The 20,984-nt window shown below is 37.3% G+C and overlaps 5 protein-coding genes across 8 annotated transcripts; 2 read left to right on the top strand and 3 right to left on the bottom strand.

Annotated features, from left to right (window-relative positions):
- Positions 1-339: 339 nt before the first annotated feature.
- ldhba (lactate dehydrogenase Ba) lies at positions 340-4,820 on the top strand. 2 transcript variants are annotated; one of them, XM_056748703.1, is made up of 8 exons: positions 340-512; positions 2,432-2,565; positions 2,660-2,777; positions 2,925-3,098; positions 3,255-3,428; positions 3,741-3,858; positions 3,951-4,074; positions 4,276-4,820. In XM_056748703.1, the coding sequence occupies exons 2-8, from the start codon at positions 2,437-2,439 to the stop codon at positions 4,441-4,443; spliced, it is 1,005 nt and encodes a 334-aa protein (XP_056604681.1). In that variant the 5' UTR covers positions 340-512; positions 2,432-2,436; the 3' UTR covers positions 4,444-4,820. The 2 variants fall into 2 exon arrangements, with proteins under 2 accessions (XP_056604681.1, XP_056604680.1); XM_056748702.1 differs by having other exon boundaries at positions 341-512; positions 2,429-2,565.
- Positions 4,821-4,919: 99 nt separating this feature from the next.
- Positions 4,920-5,925, bottom strand: kiss2 (kisspeptin 2). 2 transcript variants are annotated; one of them, XM_056748704.1, is made up of 2 exons: positions 5,663-5,925; positions 4,920-5,528 (listed from the first exon to the last, which is right to left on the bottom strand). In XM_056748704.1, the coding sequence occupies exons 1-2, from the start codon at positions 5,922-5,924 to the stop codon at positions 5,251-5,253; spliced, it is 540 nt and encodes a 179-aa protein (XP_056604682.1). In that variant the 5' UTR covers position 5,925; the 3' UTR covers positions 4,920-5,250. The 2 variants fall into 2 exon arrangements, with proteins under 2 accessions (XP_056604682.1, XP_056604684.1); XM_056748706.1 differs by having other exon boundaries at positions 5,669-5,905.
- Positions 5,926-6,945: 1,020 nt separating this feature from the next.
- On the top strand, positions 6,946-15,513 carry gys2 (glycogen synthase 2). Its single transcript, XM_056749080.1, has 16 exons — positions 6,946-7,290; positions 7,832-8,013; positions 9,071-9,262; positions 9,354-9,539; positions 9,998-10,142; positions 10,303-10,420; positions 10,512-10,632; positions 11,237-11,343; positions 11,426-11,485; positions 11,817-11,895; positions 13,091-13,204; positions 13,281-13,407; positions 13,624-13,719; positions 13,845-14,008; positions 14,326-14,406; positions 14,637-15,513. The coding sequence occupies exons 1-16, from the start codon at positions 7,170-7,172 to the stop codon at positions 14,847-14,849; spliced, it is 2,106 nt and encodes a 701-aa protein (XP_056605058.1). The 5' UTR covers positions 6,946-7,169; the 3' UTR covers positions 14,850-15,513.
- A 128-nt stretch (positions 15,514-15,641) lies between these two features.
- Positions 15,642-16,873, bottom strand: spx (spexin hormone). Its single transcript, XM_056749026.1, has 5 exons — positions 16,868-16,873; positions 16,403-16,483; positions 16,259-16,316; positions 16,083-16,145; positions 15,642-15,853 (listed from the first exon to the last, which is right to left on the bottom strand). The coding sequence occupies exons 1-5, from the start codon at positions 16,871-16,873 to the stop codon at positions 15,753-15,755; spliced, it is 309 nt and encodes a 102-aa protein (XP_056605004.1). The 3' UTR covers positions 15,642-15,752.
- A 920-nt stretch (positions 16,874-17,793) lies between these two features.
- Positions 17,794-20,757, bottom strand: golt1ba (golgi transport 1Ba). 2 transcript variants are annotated; one of them, XM_056748502.1, is made up of 6 exons: positions 20,675-20,757; positions 20,095-20,186; positions 19,610-19,788; positions 19,354-19,435; positions 18,770-18,804; positions 17,794-18,450 (listed from the first exon to the last, which is right to left on the bottom strand). In XM_056748502.1, the coding sequence occupies exons 1-5, from the start codon at positions 20,697-20,699 to the stop codon at positions 18,790-18,792; spliced, it is 393 nt and encodes a 130-aa protein (XP_056604480.1). In that variant the 5' UTR covers positions 20,700-20,757; the 3' UTR covers positions 17,794-18,450; positions 18,770-18,789. The 2 variants fall into 2 exon arrangements, with proteins under 2 accessions (XP_056604480.1, XP_056604479.1); XM_056748501.1 differs by lacking the exon at positions 18,770-18,804.
- Positions 20,758-20,984: the final 227 nt, after the last annotated feature.

Here is a 20,984-nt window from a genome sequence, read left to right as displayed (position 1 = left end):
AAACTTCCTAAATCAAAATATATTCACTTGAGCAAGTGATTGAATATATTCAGTCTTGTTTAATGAAAGGACAAACCAAGTTTATGTATAAACAAACATGTGTACATATGCTTACGTAACACACACATCCCCATGCGGGCTCAAGGACATTGAGCATCTCCTAAACTTTACTGCCAAAATATTCAAAATGCGTAACTAAATAGTGTCTTTATTCCCGGATTTTCAATAATAACAATCTTTTAGGGAGAATTTTGAAGGGAACAATTAAACCCTTGACACATCCCTCCAAGGGGAAAGTGGGCCGGTCTACTTTGCTCCTATTCTTCACACCGCTAAGGACGTTGCACGCACGAGACGCAATAGTTTATACGCCCGTAACGTAGAGCTCGACGCATAAAATCCGCTTCCTCTGCACGTCACGCGACTACGCACGCTCGCTCGCACCCGTGGTCATCGGCGTCTCGCAACCTGCAGCCCAGGAAACAAGCACATTTAACATTCCTGCAACAAATGTATGTACGACACCTGTTTTATTTATCATTTATTATCCCAATGACGATCTGCAATGGGTGTTTAATTGAATTATACGTGCATCCAGCAATCCGTTTACCTGTGTGCAGATGGTCGAATCGGAGACTCATGTGGCGCAACTGTCTTTTTATTGCTTTTTGTATGCATTGTGTAATTCAATTCGCGAGTGTTAACCGAGCGACGTCGACGTGATGCGAAGTAACCATTTTAGTTGTGCGTGGCGTGCGTGCGTGACATTGAAAGGGCGGATAAAGCACTGGTGACATTTATGCTTGATATACTTTGGCGTATCGCATCTTCATATTGGCTTTTCTGAAGATATAGAGCACATCTTTTTTAAAGTTACTTTTAAATTTACCGACGAAGATGTTTGGGTGCGATGTACGCATGTGCACGAGGAGACATGAACGTGGAATCCGTCCACATTGAACTTGAATTTGGCCTTGTTTACTTACGAATGTATAGGGGGACCATGTTACGAGTGAATTATTGACAGGAGAAGCTTAAAATATGATTAAGGTCGTGATCTCAAATTTTATTGTTTGTTTTTAAACGTTATCATTGCATCCGAATGGCCAAGGACGCGGATAAGGACGTGGTTGCGTCATAACAGGATTTATGTGCGCCCAATCAAAACTTTAAGTTTGTTTATTCGTACAATAAAAATAACAACGTTGTTATTATTATTATTATTATTATTATTATTATTAGAACCATGTTTATAAAGTTGAGTCACTTTACATCTTTTCTGTATTTTAGCGGTGTCATTGATGGCCTCCATACGAATGAGTAGTTTTATTGAATTTTAGTATTCAAAGCATAACAAACATGTTACCGTTTATATTGGTATAGTTTTTTACAAATCTCATGGTTAACGTTGATTACCGTAATTTGTGTAGTACATCTATGGTTGCTGTGATAAAACCATGCTTATGGAACCAAATCCAATTTTGGACCTGTTCTGGTTTGCGTCCAACTACCCACGTGTAAAACTTTTTGTGGCACATTACTTAATGAGTCCAGTATAATACTATGATTTGCGTAGTGAATGACATCATGAAAGGAGCGTTATGTTTACAGTGTGATATCAGCTCATAAAATAAACTATCCATTTGCTATAAGATTAGGTTAAGGACATGACAGCATTTCAAGAGAAGGATTCTTTTTTTTTATCGAGGCACAGAGCCACAGTCAAGGGGACTGCATGACTGTCCCATTGGCAGAGGCTCAGATATTTTGGGATATCAGTATCTAACATTCACTTGGATCGAATGAGGGGATAAGTGTCACAACACCATGTCAATGACACAGTTCGTGCATTAGCCAGTGTTCCGATGCCCTAGTCGATATTTGACAAATTACATGCATTTTACTCATTAAATTGTTAAAAAAAATGTTTACATATAATTCACGTTTTTGTCTTAAACGCCTGCTTGACAAACTAATATGTTGCTTATATGTTTATGAATGAACCATAAATACATTTTATACAAATGTTTGGCTTGTTCTTTCTACTTTGAAACGCTTTGCCTGACTTGTATTTAAATGTCGATTTTGTCCAAATTTATTTCATGGGGCAGAATGAGCAGACTTTAGTGCCCTTATTTTATTACTCGAGGCATGGTGCTGAGACTAAAGTTTAGGGTAATTCGCTCCATATGGAGTAATGGTCACGCAGTGAGTGTGCGGATGTTCGCTTTGCGCAAGCTTTAGTGTTTGACCATGTATACTTTAAAATGAAACTTTAATTGGTGAACTCTGAGAGACCTGGGTTAAAGTTTACACCACATGTGGTTTTCTTAAACTTCACTCTATTTGTTTAGAGATGGCACTCTCCTAAAAGTTCATATTTTGCATTCATATCTATATTATTTATAATATCTACTCCCTCTTACAGCAGAGATCATGGCCTCAGTTATAGAGAAGCTGATCACTCCTCTGGCCAGCGGCCCCGCTGAGCCCCCAAGGAACAAAGTGACCATTGTTGGTGTTGGGCAAGTGGGCATGGCATGTGCTGTCAGCATTTTGCTTAGGGTGAGTCTCTAATTTCATCATTCTCCAAAAAATTGGTTAATGAGATTTAATGTCGTCTTTTTATATTGGAAAATGTAAATTTGTTGTTTTGTAGGAGTTGGCAGATGAACTGGCTCTGGTTGACGTCGTGGAGGATAGACTGAAGGGAGAGATGATGGATCTGCAACATGGCCTTCTTTTCCTTAAGACCGCCAAGATTGTTGCTGACAAGGGTGAGATGCATTTGCATTACAGTAGTTTAAAAAATGATTAATTAATAATTCACCAAATCACTTTTGCGTGACTGTCACATGCTGTTTTGATTGCGCAACACTGCATGAAGTCGAACGCGATAATTGTTGGATCTTTTTGACCGATAGACTACTCTGTGACTGCCAACTCTCGCATTGTCGTGGTGACGGCCGGTGTGCGTCAGCAGGAGGGTGAGAGCAGATTGAACCTGGTACAGAGGAACGTCAACATATTCAAACACATCATCCCTCAGATTGTCAAATTCAGCCCTAACTGTATCATCATTGTCGTGTCCAATCCAGGTAAGCAAATTTGCACATGATCGCAGAACCTTCTCGGATGTAACGTTTGCTGTACTAAACCAAAGAAAGCTGTGAAATGTAATATTGCATATGAACATGTTAGAGAAACCGTTTATGGTATGGTATTTAAAGTAAACCAAATTGTCTGTTCTAAAGTGGATGTTCTGACCTATGTTACCTGGAAACTGAGTGGCCTTCCAAAGCACCGTGTCATTGGCAGCGGCACCAACTTGGACTCCGCCCGCTTCCGTCACGCCATGGCGGAGAAACTGGGTATCCATTCCAGCAGCTTCCACGGTTACATCCTGGGAGAGCACGGAGACACCAGTGGTGAGTTTGAGAATGATTCCTCTATCAACACTAAACCACGGCCAATCAGAACGCATGTTTAATATGTAGCTGTATGGAGTAGGAGCCAATGAGATTTGACCGTGGGCAGGGCTAATCCCAAATTTGCATAATTGAACATATTAAGTAAAATAAAATGGTTTATTGGCTAGTAACCGTAGGCTTTATTGTTTATAAGCAATGTAGGAACTCGCTTTTTCGGTACAAAATTTAGATCATGTGTAGTAACAGGTTTTTTGTAGTATGGCTGTTTTACCTCCTCGCTTTGTTTTATTTGTTTTTTGCCGTATTTAGTGCCCGTGTGGAGTGGAGCAAACGTGGCCGGAGTGAGCCTACAGAAACTCAACCCAAACATTGGCACAGATAAAGACAGCGAGAACTGGAAAGATGTTCACAAGATGGTTGTGGACAGGTAGAGAATGTCTTGTCCACTCGATGGTCATAAGAGAAACGATTTGGAAAAATCAAGATCTGATTAGTTTGTTGTTGTCATCTTCTCCTTAGTGCTTATGAAGTGATCAAGCTGAAGGGATACACTAACTGGGCCATCGGCCTAAGTGTAGCTGACCTGACCGAGACCCTGGTGAAGAACCTGAACAGGGTCCACCCCGTTTCCACCATGGTGAAGGCGAGTACACAAAAGCCCCTTTTTGTCTGAACTCGTATATTCTTAGTCACCTTTGCATCGTGAATTTAATGTTTTTGACTCGTACACGATCATGGAAATGCTCTGTATTAGCACAAAACTGCTCACAGAAATCTCTTTTATTAGGACAAATAATGCATTTCAAATCATGTTATCAAATACGATGTATTTTATGGTTTGCAGGGCATGTATGGTATCGGCGACGAGGTGTACCTGAGCCTCCCCTGCGTGCTCAACAGCAGCGGGGTGGGCAGCGTCATCAACATGACACTGATCGACGAAGAGATCGCACAGCTCAAGAAGAGCGCTGATACCCTCTGGGGCATTCAGAAAGACCTGAAGGACCTGTAGATCAACCACAGCGGAAACCAAGCACACTCCATAACTCTGTAACTCACTCACAAGTGTCTTGCAAATCTCTGTGAATTTTTGGATACAGCCACTTTTTTTCTTAGTGATTCAAACCGTTTTTCTGGTAGTGGGATTAAGCGAATGATCAAAGGGAGAATGTCTTTGGTTCTTCACATTTGCACTTGTTAACTTGTGGGCAACAAAAAGAGCCAACACCTTTCTTCTCAACATAATTTAGTGAGCTCATTAGGTAAAGTTTGCTGTTTAAGTCAAGTGGGTAAAGAACCGAAATACATTTGAATTCATTCTTCTGAATCATGTTGCAGCAGTCAGTGTTACGACACCTAATGAATAAAACCTCTTCAACCTTGATCAAATCTGTCTCTTTTTTTTAAAGTACAGATAGCACCTTCTTGTGGTGAAGACATTTACATTTAGGCATTTGGCAGACGCACTTACATTGCTTTATCCTATACATTTCACATGAGTATTTGCAATCCCCTGGGATCGAACCCACAACCTTGCGTCGTTAACGCAATGCTCTTACCACGGAGTTACAGGAAAACTTTCATATGAAGACCTTTATTTCAGGTAAATAACAGAGCAGGATGCTCCTCTAGATTTTTAACAATCACGAATCCAATACCTTTAACATTGTAAAACGTTTATGCCACATGTACAATATTTAATGGCAAACACCTCCGCCATAAATTCCATATGTGAGAAATGAAAGGCAGAATAACAGGCTGAAATAGTTACCAACAGTTTTGAACCAAGCATCCTTGAATGTGACAAAGAGAGAATTTTTCACGAAGTCTCTAATTGTTTCAGGTAAAGCATAATTGGCAGCAGGTGTTTGGGTTTGTCCGTGTCCCTTGCTGTCGCGTCATTTCGCTTTCCAAAGCGCAGTCCAAACGGGTTGTAGTTGAATTTACTACGTGTCAAGCGATGTTTGCAAGAAATGTGACTCGATTCGTCTTTTTCATGGATGAACAAGCAAAGACCCGAGTCGTCTGAAACGTTGGGCTCTTCGGATTCCCTCCGGTCCATTAAGAGAAAAGGGTGAAGTTTTTCTGGCTTGAAATCTGCAATGTAAGAAAGCATTCTTTATTCTTCACAGCTTTGCTTTGCCTTTATCATCATGCATTTTCATTTTAGTCATATATTTAAGTTTATATTGTAATATTTGTAAAATAAATTGTTTTAAAATATTGATCACCTTTACCTGGAGTGCCTGTGTGCTCGGGTGCATCCATGACAGTAAATGGTTCTCTCAAAGCTGTAGACTGACAGATCATTGCAGTAAAGAAAATAACCAGAGCCTTGATTCTCATATTGCTGGAAGATGAAGCACAGCCGCGCGCGTTCAGTGAATAAACCCATCCTCTCCGTCCTCTTTCAATATAAAGCTGGGATGGTGACATCCCCTGACCTTGTTTTACATGCGTGACACATCCCGTGCAAACAGGACGTCCATCCATCCAGAATATTTTGTCAACTGTTCAAACGTTAGATGTTCTTTTCTTGGAAATCCTGGAAATTGATCCAATGTTGTCCATTGAGATGCAAATTGGGCTGACATGTTTTACTGCTGAAGTTCCGCGGCTACACATCCTTTAAATGCGCGTCACACTTTTGCTTTGGGATTTTAGTCATTCACTACCAGAGAAAGATATGATCTAAAAGTAAAATAAGTTGTTTGTTGTTGGAAAACGTGAATGAAAGCATTGTAATGGTGCGCAATCATAGCAATTTTCTATATCCGAAAATGCGAGTGCTTGTTTGATAAAACAGAAAACATTCGACTCCCGTCTGGTAGAGTCGTGTTAGTCTGATATCATAATAAGGACTTTTTTTTAAAGCATTAAAGATCTTACAAAGTGCCAGCAGATTTGAATAAAACAGGAAAAAATCTTTATGTTGTATCCAACGTGACTTTTGTGGATGGAAAATGTTTTTGGTTTTAGTTTAAAAGCAAGTGTTTGGAAAGACATTTACAAAGTCCTATATATACACAATGATTATTCAACATTTCACTTGTCTTTGCAATATATTATAAAACGTTTGATTATATTATGTCTTCTATTTATTTGTTTGTATTTATTAACACAAACGTTGGTTTATTGTTTTAATTCTATATGTGTGGCTAATAATCCAACATCACATTTAGCTGTAAACAAGTACATTTTCCTCCTAAAACAAATAACAAATGTTGTTCTTCAGAAGTAAAACGTCAAATACGCGTTGTATTGCGTCATAAATTATCGGTTGACTTTTTCTCTCTCTCCCTCCTAATAGATGACCTGCACCCTTGTTATAGGAACCATAAATGATAACTGAAATACTAACCCCCTAAAATATATGACATGACAGACAGTGTTTATTTTTTAAGATATGTACAAAGCAGTAATATGTCAATTTGAGTTTGCGCGCACGTGCCTTCCCGGTCACAGGGCAGGAGCGCGCACTGGCCAAATCTTTCACCTTGATGTCGTTGGACTTCAGACGCGCGCTGACACTGTGCGCATGCAGATTTTTTTAGACCTCGCTAAAGGTTATAGTGAAAGTGGAGCTCAACAGTTCACATTTTGCCACTGTGATTTCAGTGCCTCCAGACGCACCATTAGATTCAACCATTAGTTTAAGATCTTCTGCGTAAATCCCTTTAAATCGGTTCCACGCACTCCTTGAGCCTTGCATTACCCAAATATTTAGGAGCTGTAGAAATGCGTCTTTCCAGATCTTTATCAATAACATCATTTACCGGACTTCCACTCTGGGAGGAGGATAGTCTGCCTGTGGAGGATCTCTTACTCTTTGAGATTGCATGGGAAGTAACTAATAAAGGTAAGCATTTGTTTGCAGTTGTGTACACACTGATAGTATGCAATGCTTGGGCTTCCGAATGATAGTTTTATAGACTTATACAATTGATAAATAGTATTTTTGTGATTTCCCAATGCCGAAATGTAGCTTCATAACCTCAGTGTGGCCCCTTTTGGTGAATAAACTGTTTCCCATATCAGGCCCTTATGACCAACACCTAGACAAGCACCAACCCAGCATAAACCAGACTGTATCCTTAATGTAATTAATGCTGATCTAAGACAGTCTATTCATATGGGATTTTGACCATTGTGCAACGTGGTTGAGACGTCATATGTATGTTGTATGTCACATGTATGTTACATTCACGCAGTCTTGTATCTGTGAAACTGTAGGTTAAACATTAAGCTTCAAATCAATAATCAGATTTTTGAGAATGTAAGTGCATGGAAAGTTCTAGCACACCACAAGTTTTTTTTTTGCACAACAACTAAATCCACATCTTCTCTGTCACACTCTCTTTACAAAATCTCTCTCTTTTCTCCTTTATTTTTATCCCCAGTTGGTGGTATATACACTGTTATCCAGACTAAAGCTAAGATTACAGTGGATGAATGGGGTGAGAATTACTTCATGATGGGTCCTTACTACGAGCACAATTTCAAGACGCAGGTGGAGCGATGTGAACCTCCAAACCAAGCCATAAAAGTGGCCATGGACGCATTGATTAACAATGGCTGCCAGGTATCCAACATTACAATTATTGATCATCAGAGGGTCTTCATTGAGGGTTTCACCTGGTATACTTCTGTCCAGCCCAATACTTTAAACTGATATTAAGCACCCTTATATTAGCTTTGGTTGTTTACTTTAGTTCACTTTTTGATTTAAAATGTAATGGTTGTGTTGCGTTTATGTCTTGGATTTTTTTGACCAGCAGATGTCGCAAGAGTGTTGCTTTAGAGACAAAGCAAATAAAATGTGTAACAGCTCCATCGGGGTCTCTATAGGATTGTTTGTAATTTCCATTTTTTTACATAGTGTTTTTGTAGTTTTAACATAGAATCTTAGTATGTAAATCGGAGAGACATTTGTATTTTATTCACAATTATTTGTTTAACAGACTGTTTACTCATTATAATATACAAATGAGGAAAAACAATCTATCAAAAGACAACAATGGGAACGTCAAAACATTCAACTAAACTGTGATGCAATGACATGGTGACTGCTACCTAGCTTATCCATATTAATCGTTTGTATAACTAATCATTTTTTTAATAAATATTGTAAAAATATGAAATTCTATCCTAAAGACATACTGAACTGGAGATTTAGTCTGTGGTAAAGTGTTTGTTCATCTCTGAGACAAAGCTACATCACTTCAACAATTTTGCACAAAATTATAATGTAATTTCTTCAATATATATTTTAAATATTCTTTAAATATTTTTCTGTTCTCAAAAACAATAAAAAGTCAAAAAAATAATACAATATGTACGATATAATATAATTTTGAATAGAAATTTAACATTTTCATGTGCAGCATTATCAACAGCACATTGAAATTAAATGAATGTAAATGCGACCTGACCTCAGTAAACCAGATTAGCACCAAAGCTACGATAGAAATCGACTAGTTAAAAAGTATTAAGTAAAGATATATACGCATGCAAACTATATAGTTAAAACAGCATGTTCATTCTTATAGTACACATCCAATATTACAAAAGCAGAGGTCCTTTTGGTATATTTGTCTGTTTTAATGTCAATATTGTGTTTTCCCGGTCTCTATATGCAGGTGCATTTTGGCCGCTGGTTGATTGAGGGTAGCCCATATGTTATTCTGTTTGATATTGGGGCAGCTGCATGGAACCTGGACCGCTGGAAGGGAGATCTGTGGAGCGCATCTAGCATCGGGCTGCCCTATCACGACAGGGAGGCCAATGACTCTCTCATATTCGGTTCTCTTGTGGCCTGGTTCTTCAAAGAGGTGTGTAGTTTTGCATTAGCTCGACATTACCTTTTTTTGTTTGATCTATCTTGTAAACATTTGTTTTGATAACCCCTTTTTCTATCATCAGCTAACCGACCAACTTCAGGACAAGCCTAACGTAATTGCTCATTTCCACGAGTGGCAAGCCGGGACGGGGCTCGTACTGAGCCGCTCTCGTAAAATTCCCATGGCAACCATTTTTACCACACATGCCACCCTGCTGGGGCGTTACCTGTGTGCAGGCAATGCAGACTTTTACAACAACCTGGACAAGGTGAAACATTAGACCGCAATTGTTATTTAAAAAACAAATGACCACATGTTATCGTGATATTTAGATCGAGTCCAAGAACGATCAGCTGGGTCGGGGTCAATGCTTTATTATAACTTGAGCCGAGAGAGAGTGTGAGAGTGTGTGTGGTGATAATTGGGTCTTGTGTAGGAAGCATAAAGGTCATCATGCCTGAAGGTCGCAGACTTTGACTGAAAGATAATTGACAGCATCTCATAATTGTGCGGTAGATATGATTGCGCGTTTGCCCCAGGGAGACTTCCTACCTCCACCGATGAGACAAAAATGTTTATTTGGTGAAATATTTGTTAAATATGACTTGGAATCGTCTGTTTTCTGTCTGTTCGATGGCATGCTTTTTGATGTGAACATTCACCAGTCCTGTATCATTTCATTCTGGTCATTCTTATCATCGTTTTTTCTTTTTTTGTGCGATGCAGTTCAACATAGACCAAGAGGCAGGAAATAGACAAATCTACCATCGGTACTGTTTGGAGAGGGCTGCGGTGCACTGCGCACATGTCTTCACCACTGTGTCTCAGATCACAGCTGTGGAGGCCAATCACATGCTCCGTAGACAACCAGGTTCTTGTTTTCAAATTTAAGAAATATATGTGAGGTAAAACAATAACAGTATGAACACTCCCAACAAACTTTTTAATAATGCACCTGATCAGCCAATCACAATGCAGAGTTTTGTCTTTAATAATTGTTCTGCATTTATGGTATTAAATACTTCTTGCAGATGTCGTCACCCCAAATGGCCTTAATGTTAAGAAGTTTTCAGCCATGCATGAGTTCCAAAACCTGCACTCGACAAACAAAGCCAAGATCCAGGAGTTTGTAAGAGGCCACTTCTATGGGTTGGAGCTCATTCCTATCAATACGTATCCAAAATTCTTTATCCTTCTCGTTTATTGTTGCTTAGTTTAATAAATCTTTTCTCATTTGCAGACATCTGGACTTCAACCTGGAAAAGACCCTCTTCTTCTTCATCGCCGGTCGATATGAGTTTTCTAATAAGGGAGCAGACCTGTTCCTCGAATCTCTTTCTAGATTAAACTATCTGCTAAGGGTATAAATATTTAACTTGTGTTTTTTTAGAAATACACAGCAGTGGTAACAACATAAAAATAACATATATATTCTAAAAAATGTATCAATTAATAGTAATAATGTTAGTAATTCTCATACTAGAGGGTTAATCTAATACCATAAAGATTTAATTTATGTTCTTTATTGAAAAATATATTGAAAAATATATAAAGCAACTACTCAAAGCTAATTCTTATGAAACAAAAATATATATATTGGAAAATACAATGCTATTAATGAAATAATATATTTTCATATTGGAACGAAGTGCTTTTTTTCAATACACAAAAAGATAAATTCCTTATAATTCATGTACTATTCAAAATATTGTAATTTTGTCATATATTAGCAATGTATTATTTGATATATTTTCAACTTTGTATTAAACTATTTAATTAAATTACATAATATTTAGGAAAATATGTTTTCTATGTGTAAGGGAACACAAAGCAACACAAACACACAAAAATGGCAACCATCCACAGGATTCTGGCGGACAGATTTGTTAAGAAAATTCCTGATCACATTTTCTTCAAAAAAGATGGTCTTGTCTGATTGTGTGTTTGTATTTGTTTGTCTCGCAGGTGCACAAAAATGATGTCACCGTAGTCGTGTTTTTCATCATGCCTGCAAAGACCAACAACTTCAACGTGGAGTCTCTAAAGGGACAGGCTATACGCAAGCAGCTGTGGTACGTTGAATTGAAACTTTAACACTTGTTTTTCAGATCTAGTGTGTCAGATTTATCGGGGTGTCTTTCCTTTTCATCACAGGGACACAGCCCAGTCTGTAAAGGAGAAGTTTGGCAAAAGGCTTTACGAGGGCTTGTTAAGGTTGGCATTTCTTTATCATTCAGATTTGCATCACTTAGAATTGATGTGACCGTATCTGTTGTCCGTATGTGATAAAGATCGGAAATGATGAACATCTGATGTTTTAATTGAACATGGCTGTGTAACCTTTGTGTGCTTGAAGTGTTAGGTTTTCTTAGTGTTGACAAGATGATGATGAGAATCCACCACACTTCCTACAGAGGTTGTCAGTGTTGGGTATTCATATGTCATGATGTAATTGGGTCATTTCTTGCGTCATCCTTAAGAAGGGCGAGGGCAAAATCTGTGTGCAAATGTGTTAGTCTACTCTAATGAAGTTCTACGTTCACAGGGGTGAGATCCCAGACATGAACAAAATTCTGGACCGGGATGACTTCACCATAATGAAGAGAGCTATCTATGCAACACAGGTCAGATTATATTATATAACAGATATTATATCATACGTTACAAGAAGCTCACCCGTTTAGTTTTGCTAAAGAAAGACTCACACAGGATGTGAGTAATTAAAAAAAATGTAGGTGACCTTTCCCTTTAAATTAATTTTCACTCTCTTTTAAAACATCATCAGGACAAAATAGAAGGTGTGTCCAAAGATGGACATCTCAGAACTAATGAATAAATGCATTCAGTGGACTTCATTCATTCTCCCCTACGTCTGTTTTTTTATGAATAGGTTCTAATCAAAGGTCAGCTTTAGGTTATAGTGAATATTGACTTAACAGAGGTCTCTAAATCTGAGGTTGAATCCTCTGTATCATTCTCCTGGGCCACTGGCTTATGTTGAAGTGCTCAGTGACGTATTTAACCCTGTTTACTGACTGTTCGTGGTCGATCGATTGAATGTGTTACTGAGATTTATTCAACAGCTTCGTAATGGCAATGTTATGGACATCCAGTCAATATACAGCCACTGCAGTTAGATTTATCTGTGCATCAATATTTCGGGAGCTACAGAAGGAGCTATTGATCCATTCGCATAGGTATTTTTTTATAAAGAGGGAATGAGAGTAAAAAATGAGACTAATTTTTCTCCAGGGTTAAAGCCCTTTTTCTTTTTATAAGTGCTTCTGTCTTTTGAACTTAATAGGAAGAATAATGTATAGGAACCGAGTAGGAACTTTAAAGCCACATGAAGTTGAGTTAGTTTTTGCACAATATTATGGTGCCCACATAATGTAAAAAAGTTATAAGAGCAGAGAAGTGAAAACTCATGACTGAACTTTGTGGCCCTTGTCATTTTAAGACTTAAGATCACTCTTTTTTTTTTAGTAGTTAATCTGTTTTATATCTCCATTTTGAAAAATCCTAAAAACTATATACACACATTTGTTTCTTTGTGGTTGAATTTAAAATGAACTTGGTTAAAAAAACATCACAATGTTTTAATTTTATATATTTAAAAAAACTTTTCCAAATAAGAAACCAAATGAGAAAATTTTTTATTTTAATAAACAATTTAAACTATTACACACTGTTGTTATTTTTAACTCTTTTATAAACCATGTTGGCAGAATAATGGAGCTGTATAATGGAGCCAAACCTAAAAACTGAATGCGAACAAATTCTTGAATTCTGACTATTCTCAATTCTGGTTCACCCTAGAGACACTCATTCCCACCGGTAACAACTCACAACATGCTTGATGACTCAACGGACCCCATCCTGAGCAACATCCGGCGAATTGGCCTCTTCAATGGACGCAATGACAGAGTGAAGGTATGAGGTTTCTTGGAATCGCTTGAATAAAAACCCTCACGTAGAACCCCATGTTAAGGATAATTGTTGTTGTCAGATTGTGTTCCATCCAGAGTTTCTATCCTCCACTAGTCCCCTGCTCCCCATGGACTACGAGGAGTTTGTGCGTGGCTGTCATCTCGGAGTGTTTCCTTCTTATTATGAACCGTGGGGATACACACCAGGTTGTACACAAAATGCTCCCACACAAACAGAAATTTAACTTTTAAGTAATCGCTTTATGAAGATGCTTTAATCCAAACCCTTTAAAGATACCTGTTGACATATAAGATTTAAAGCAAACCCCTTTCAAAAATCTCCACTATGCATTTTCATATTTTGCATATTCTTACATAACCATGCATTATATTTCGCTTGATCATAATCTTTAATGTGTTCAGGTGAATGTACTGTTTTGGGAATTCCCAGTGTCACAACCAATCTGTCTGGATTTGGCTGTTTCATGGAAGAACACATCTCTGACCCGTCTGCATACGGTTAGCGAGTGATTTACCGTTTATAAGAACTACTTGTATTTGTATTCCCTGTATTGTGTTTTACCATATATTCTCATCCATATTTAAAGTCTTGTCACAAACATTCTGGCTGTCATCTTCTGTAGGGATCTACATTGTGGATCGGCGTTTCCGTTCTGCGGATGAGTCGTGTAACCAGCTGACTCAGTTCATGTTTTCCTTTTGCCAGCAGTCACGACGACAGCGGATAATCCAGCGTAACCGTACAGAGAGACTGTCTGACCTGCTAGACTGGAGATATCTTGGACAAGTGAGTGGGCTCTTAAAGTCCTAATGTGTAAACCGGAAACTATACATATAAGATGCTTAGTAATAGTAATAATAATACAGGCCTGCTCAAGTAGTTTGTTAATTATAAGTAAAAACTTTATTAAATGTTGAAGTCTTTCATTTCATTAACAGTACGTGCATTTTACACAGATTATTTGTGATAAACATTTAATAATTTCACATGTTACCTCGGACTCTGCCAGTTGAGTTACAGCAACGCGGTTGAATTGCTGTCTACATACAGCGTGTTTTCATTGTAAAATAAATAAGAATGGCTTGTCTTTTGTCTCCGCTTAGTTCTACATGCACGCCAGGCATCTCGCCCTCAGCAGATCCTTCCCTGCTAAATTCAAAATGGACCACCTCAACTTTCCACTGGTAAGTCCTGATAATACTCAAGTCTTTGCAGATTTCATATTTAATTTACAGAAAAATTTAAATTGAGAAGGAATACATAACCGTGAGCTACTTTCTAGGCAAATTTTCAGGATTTTGATTACTCCAAAAAGATTGTAAAGTAATTTGTTTGCCATCATATTGGAATTTAAGTAACCGATTGGAAAGTGAGCTAAGAAAGAAAGTAAATAACTGTTATTTTGTTTCAATAGACCCAAGGTTTCCGCTACCCCACACCCTCCTCGGTAGCACCTTCCCCATCAGCCTCCCTCCACTCTACTCCTCACCACAGCGATGAGGAAGATGACGAGCCGTACGACGAAGACGAAGAGGTGGAGAGAGACAGACAGAACATCAAAGCACCTTTCACTCTGGGTGCGGTGCCGGAGGGTAAGAAGAATCAACCGGGGCAAAATGGGAATTAAGACCTGCACCATTCTGCTCATCTCATCTTCACAGTTCATCAGATCTAAAACTATTGGTTACTTGAGAGGTTTTGTATAAATTGATGATACAGCATCTTCAAAATATCTGAGACCACATTGAACATCTGGGATCCCATTTTCCTGTTAGTCAAAGTACTTCTAAAAAGTTTTAAAGTTGATCATTTGAGGGTAATTTAGTAAATGTAAGCAAATTTTTTATTCTTTCGTATAGCGCAAAGTTTATCACTTGTGATGAAAAACATTTTGTTTAATTGGAAAGGAAGCATAACGGAACATTTTCACTAGTGGTCATGTATGTTCCACTGGTCAAATATTATATAAAGACTTATAATATTTTTCCAAGAAATGTTCAATATTCCAATAATGATGTAAAAATGTAAAACAAAGCCCTGTTTGTTTTACAAAACAAGAAATCTGACATACTCAGTGCAAATTGTTTAATGGATCAAATGTTCACACATTCTCCAAGTGTATTTCACATGGTAATTTGAATGTTGATTCAACATGAGAAAATGAAAAGAAAATATCTGTACAGTTAATATATATATTACACAGATTTCAGTAATCATGAATAGTTCCTTATCCAGGATGATATATCTCTTGGAAAAAACAACCCTGAAATAAAACAAAGAAATGAAAAATATCTTATTAGTCTTTGCTATCCTTTTTAAATAAATTAACATCGGAACAACCCAACGGATTCCAGTAAATCACAGACTGACGGAAGAGCCACATAACCAAACTGTTACTATCTGCAAACAGTATTTGATGAATGTGCACAAAACATCAGAAGAGTAAACACAGATGAACTTCTTAAGATGTATAACTCCACGTGGCTCACAAAAATGGAAATTTCCACATGATGGAGTCCTTAAGATGGTTTCAGTAAGGTTCACTATCATCTCTGGCTTGTTGGAGAACATTTAAGAGAAATGCAGCTGCTTTAGAGATGCTCAGATTTTCTGTGTTCTGGCTGCGTGATTCTGTGGAGAGAGTAACAATTATTTAGTTGGTTGTTGAGACCAATATTGAAAAAAGCAAAACTTTACATTTGTGTCAATGTTAGGCTACAATAGCTTTCCACAGAAAGGCTAATTGTATGCTTATACATGATTTTTTGTTTGCAATACCAATTCATTTTAAAATTAATTGTATTTGCATGATATATATATATATATATTTGCATGTATATTTTGAAATAATAGTTCATACCCAAGCGAATTGTGTCATACAAGTCCCCTTCATTTCTGTCCTCAGCCACAAAGCGCCGTCCCTCTATATAGACAATAAAAAGTAAAACATATGTAAATAAAAATACGACGTATTTGATGTAATAAATGCCTGTTTATAAACATTTTAGACGTACGAAATATTGAAAAGTAACTTACGTGTGCCCTTTAAATATAACATCGCTTGGGGCGTCCAATTCCTACGCTGAAAGCTTCCCTTTAAACATACAAATATGACAATATCAGTCCAGGAAAAACCACACGATATTAATATGAAGAGTAAAACATCGTCGACTGTGTTACCTTGGGCGCGCTCCAGGAATGGGACACAAACGTGGAGAGAAGTAAGAGCGTGAGCGCGTACGCCGAAAGAGTTTTTAAACCCTGGAAAGTAATAGATCAATATTATGTTTAATTATGACTTTAATCGCATGCAAAACATTGCAGAAATATCATGTTGTCACTTGGATTAAAGTACATCACCATTTTAAATTGAATAAAATCGTGCGTAAAAGGATTAACTTGATACCCTACCCCGTGCGTAAAAGCTGTAGAAAAACGACGGTAGCCAAACTATAGCTTAACCAAGACATTTGTAGGAGAATTATGGTATTACAGATGTAAACTAACACTATTATTACTGCTTAAGAAACTTAAGACTCCATATGTCGTTCTTAATATCCTCTAACAATCGCTATTATTTCAAAAGACAATTTAATACGAGATTAACTGCTGAAAGTGGATAAAAGTGCATGGGTGCAGTCTTACCTTCATAGCTTCAGATGTCCTTCTCAGCTCTTGAGTCTTACAGGCAAAATCAAGAGTGAAGACAATGACGGCTGTGCTTATTTATAATCATCAGGGTGGAGGAATGTTGAATGAATTAGTCTTCAGCTATAGGTCAAATCCCATTGATTCACAACGGGGCCGGACCGCGAACCTTTCAGACGGATTAGTTAACCCTGTCTTTAAAATAAACCAAACAACCCCAACATTTCTCCCTGAGACACACGGGGCTCTCCACATCCTGAATGATTCTGTAACCTTAGATGCTTTTAGGTGTGGTGTTTGGGAAATTCACTTTTAATAGTAAGCAACGAAGAGAGGAGGGCGGACAGTATTGATATGTTTACACCTGCAGCAGCCATGCGTCTCAAATAAACCAGGCAATCGTTTTTTATGAATGAACGCAGGCTGCAGCACAGTTTCTCAGAAAGAGGCTGATGGGGTTTCCCTTCTGGTTCTGACACTATATATATAAATATCTGCCTTCATATAACTTTCAATTTATGGCTTTTCCAGAGGTCGGCAATTGATAGAAAAGTTAATTATGTAGAAATTAAATCGTTGCTGCAATGTTTCAACCAACAATATTCTCAGTGGGAAAGCATCATTGTATAGAGATTAGGTAGAGAGAGAAAACACCAAAAAAATATAAGCATTTATTTAGGATTTTATTTATTTGAATATTCTAAATAATATCATTTTAAAATAAGTGTTACTTACCCTAATGACTTTAAAATGTAACATTTTCATAAAATAATTCTCTAGCATGAGTTTTGTGGACTACATGGAGATTTTTTATAGACTTTCCAGGAAATTACTTTTATTGTATATGGAATGTGGGTGATAAAGGTTTGTCTGTTATTCAGCACCCCGTTTTATCCATTAAATAAAAGGCAGACTTTATAACATATTTTTAAATATATATGCATTTTATTTACAAAAGTTCATGGCAGCTGAACCATTATCCAATCCCAGTGCTGAGATTCTACAATGATAAAAAGAAAACAACATCTGGCTGTTAGTCTATACGCTGTCACTTCTAAACCTCCATGTTTACAAGAAAGTGTAAATACGGCTCTTGTTAACAGATGTAACAGCAAAAAAGGAAACATTTAGAATTTGCCTCTTTAAAATAATACACACTACATACACAACAGCCTACCAAGGTTGTCATAACAGAATACAGACTTTCAGAAGTCAATAGAAACCAATATTCTTAAACACATTCAATAAACTGTCCCTCACGAAATAGCCTCTGCTGACTTCATCATGAAGTATGCATTTATGAAGTATACACTTTGTGATCCTCCAGGGTGCAGCATGCTGGGCCATGTGACGCCGCTCCATAGATTTGCTGTGCAGGAAGTGGCCATGGCTTCTTTTCCATGCCACAGAGTTAGCTTTTTGTTGTCGTAGATACACTCAAACCTGACGTCATCCATAAAATGGAAATTCGCTTGACTATAATGCTTCGGCAATGACCTTAGAAAATCCATTCCATAAATAACAAAAAAACGCAGTCTTTGTTAAACCATGTTGTTGCTTTCGCTCATTTTGTCCACATACTGTAATAAAAAGGCGTAAAAGAGTAGAATTAGGATACTTTTATGAAAGAAATTATTACATTCAAACATTATGGATTCTACACACAAATTACAGTAATACATTTAATGTAATACAATATAAATATAAAAAAATGTTATAACAAGGTATTTACATATCAAACTGCTAATTATTTACTATAAAAAACATAACATTATGAAATTGACTGAAGCTGTTTATGCTGTTTTGTAAATAAAGCACAATCCAATCACTTAAGCAACATGATGCATACAGAACAGCAGGTTCATGCTCAAATGCAAGACAGAGTTAGCAGTGACTGACCAAGATGTCTGACTGTCCGCTCAGCCTTTGGAAGGCTTCAAGAAAACAACAAACACACAACTATAAGAAAACAGATTTTAATCTGAATATTTTTAAGCATAGGTACTAATGTTCATCTTAAAACAATGATGCACCATCAGTATCAATTGGGAGCCAACTATTTGATTTATATTTGAAATATCATCATGTTACTAAGACAAAGTATTTGTCAAAGCCGAAATTGAGACCTTTGTGTGGGAAATACTTCCTTCCGAAGCCTTAATAACAGCATTCTTGTTATTGGCATGTTTTCAAAGATTAGTTTTCAGAGCTGCTAAAGCAAGCAAAAGCATTTTAAGTGAATGTACGCTGATGTACGCTGGTGTCCTAACCAGGTGCGACAATTCTTCAAAACTTTATGCTGCATTCAATCTGCCAATAGGGTAACTATAAAATCTGGTTGGTACTGCTTTTGCTTTATAGCATCGTACCTGGTAAGGACACGTGTTAAATTCACTTCAGCTATAGAGAATTCTTATATAATAACAATTACAGAATAAATAAAACACGGTGCACTTTTTATCACCCTGCTGAATAAAACTTACCCCACTTAGGATAGGAAAATTCAGCAAATATCCAAGTACAGGAATCCTTCTGATAAAACCAATGACCACCGGAAAGAACCCCCTTCAGACACAACAGTGAGAAAATATCAGGACATGAGGATGTGTCATTAAACTAGTATAAGAGGGATATTGCAAATGTTCTCCATAAATATTAGCCATTAAAAACACATACACCGTTTAAACAGATGCACATTTTTTCCTAGTTAGCAGTTTTTCATGTGTATGTTAAAAATACCTAAATAGAAGAAAGAAGCCATAAAACTCTAGAATCACTCCTAAGATGGGCCAGCCGATCAGCACCACGAACACGCCCCCCAAAAAGAAGCTGGTGGCTTTCATCTTGTGCTTCTGGAAGAAGAACCTAAACGTTCTTTCCAGCCCAATGACGAATGACAGGCCAACAACAAAAAGGATCTTAAAGAAGACGAACATCAAGACAGAGGTAAGTAAGATACAGTCTTTGGGTGAGGGATCTGTGCATGTTTCTCTACAATCTCAAGCCTACACAGTTAATACTGAATATGTAGCACGAGTACGGTGTAATCAAATTATAGTCAAACTATTAGAAGATGTTAAACACGACAAGAAGTGCCAGAATTCTTAATTGTAAAATATTTATCTTCATTTCACAACAGCCAAATCTTGTCTGAGAACTGTGATAAACCTATTGACTTAATTTAATAAATAACTATTTAACTTTGATGAAAAGAAAACACTCACATTTCCTATGGCTAGTAAGGCTTTATCAAAAAACAGGATCATCCCAAAGAACAGGAAAAATACACCAAATCCTGTTAACCCTACTCCAATCTCTGTTGGGAGAGAAAACACATCAAATCCAGTTTATAGCAATTATATTAATCCAGACATATATGCACATATTACAGCTCTTGCCTTAGCAATGAATGACATAATAAATAATCATAAATAAATGTTATAACGCATAAAAGATACATAAGCTCTGCAAATGAGATTCATTATTATGTAAGGTTTTGTATGGTTGGTTACATCTATGTGTTTTTTAGTCTGATGTCAACGTTATAACAGCTTTGGTTAAGTATTATTTATAAACGAGAACATCTATATCGATGCATTACAGATTTATTCAAATGCACCGCAATATTTACATGAGTATCATTTGCAGCTGACAGCTGCACCCAAATACATGAATCCAGTCCACGCGCGTAATAATATTTAGACAGTCTTAATAACAAATACATTTGACTTTATAGATGCACGTGCTGATGCGATACATTGTGTCATTAAAAGCTGTCGGTGATACAGGTTACAGTGGTCTTACTTTGGGAGTCGGTGAGGGAAATCATCTTTGCTTTCACTCTTCTTGACACCCGCTTGTCCACAGCTGTTAGAGGAGTGGACACGTGTCCCGGAAACACTCGCTTTCATCTTCCGGTGAAACTTTCCGCACAAAATACTTTTGCGAACTTAATATATTGTCAATTAATAAATTGCTTAACGTATAAATAACGTATACACATACGTACTGGTCGAGTTAAAAGTCAGATTAAGAAATAACGTACCGTACTTGTAATCCCTCTTCACGTTAAAAGTCCCGGTAAAAAAATCGATTGAACAAATATCACAATAGA

Source organism: Triplophysa dalaica, chromosome 5 (genome assembly GCF_015846415.1).
Source record: "Triplophysa dalaica isolate WHDGS20190420 chromosome 5, ASM1584641v1, whole genome shotgun sequence".
Classification (NCBI taxonomy): Eukaryota; Metazoa; Chordata; class Actinopteri; order Cypriniformes; family Nemacheilidae; genus Triplophysa; species Triplophysa dalaica.
The sequence above is the reverse complement of the archived record's forward strand: the minus strand, read 5'-3'. Positions and strand labels throughout refer to the sequence as shown.

Excerpts from the sequence above, each read along its gene's own strand:
- kiss2 (XM_056748704.1), bottom strand. The coding sequence starts at position 5,924 with ATGGATGGACGTCCTGTTTGCACGGGATGTGTCACGCATGTAAAACAA. Across the intron at positions 5,529-5,662 it reads CACAGGCACTCCAGGTAAAG|ATTTCAAGCCAGAAAAACTT; the intron begins GTGATCAATATT and ends CTTACATTGCAG.
- gys2 (XM_056749080.1), top strand. The coding sequence starts at position 7,170 with ATGCGTCTTTCCAGATCTTTATCAATAACATCATTTACCGGACTTCCA. Across the intron at positions 11,896-13,090 it reads GAGCTATCTATGCAACACAG|AGACACTCATTCCCACCGGT; the intron begins GTCAGATTATAT and ends GGTTCACCCTAG. Across the intron at positions 14,407-14,636 it reads ACCACCTCAACTTTCCACTG|ACCCAAGGTTTCCGCTACCC; the intron begins GTAAGTCCTGAT and ends TTGTTTCAATAG.
- spx (XM_056749026.1), bottom strand. Across the intron at positions 16,146-16,258 it reads GTTATATTTAAAGGGCACAC|AGGGACGGCGCTTTGTGGCT; the intron begins GTAAGTTACTTT and ends TTGTCTATATAG. Across the intron at positions 15,854-16,082 it reads GTATGACACAATTCGCTTGG|AATCACGCAGCCAGAACACA; the intron begins GTATGAACTATT and ends CTCTCTCCACAG.
- ldhba (XM_056748703.1), top strand. The coding sequence starts at position 2,437 with ATGGCCTCAGTTATAGAGAAGCTGATCACTCCTCTGGCCAGCGGCCCC. Across the intron at positions 3,429-3,740 it reads AGAGCACGGAGACACCAGTG|TGCCCGTGTGGAGTGGAGCA; the intron begins GTGAGTTTGAGA and ends TGCCGTATTTAG. Across the intron at positions 3,859-3,950 it reads CACAAGATGGTTGTGGACAG|TGCTTATGAAGTGATCAAGC; the intron begins GTAGAGAATGTC and ends TCTTCTCCTTAG.
- golt1ba (XM_056748501.1), bottom strand. The coding sequence starts at position 20,699 with ATGATTTCCCTCACCGACTCCCAAA. Across the intron at positions 19,436-19,609 it reads GGCTTCTTTCTTCTATTTAG|GGGGTTCTTTCCGGTGGTCA; the intron begins GTATTTTTAACA and ends TTGTGTCTGAAG. Across the intron at positions 18,451-19,353 it reads ATTTTCCTATCCTAAGTGGG|TATGTGGACAAAATGAGCGA; the intron begins GTAAGTTTTATT and ends TTTTTATTACAG.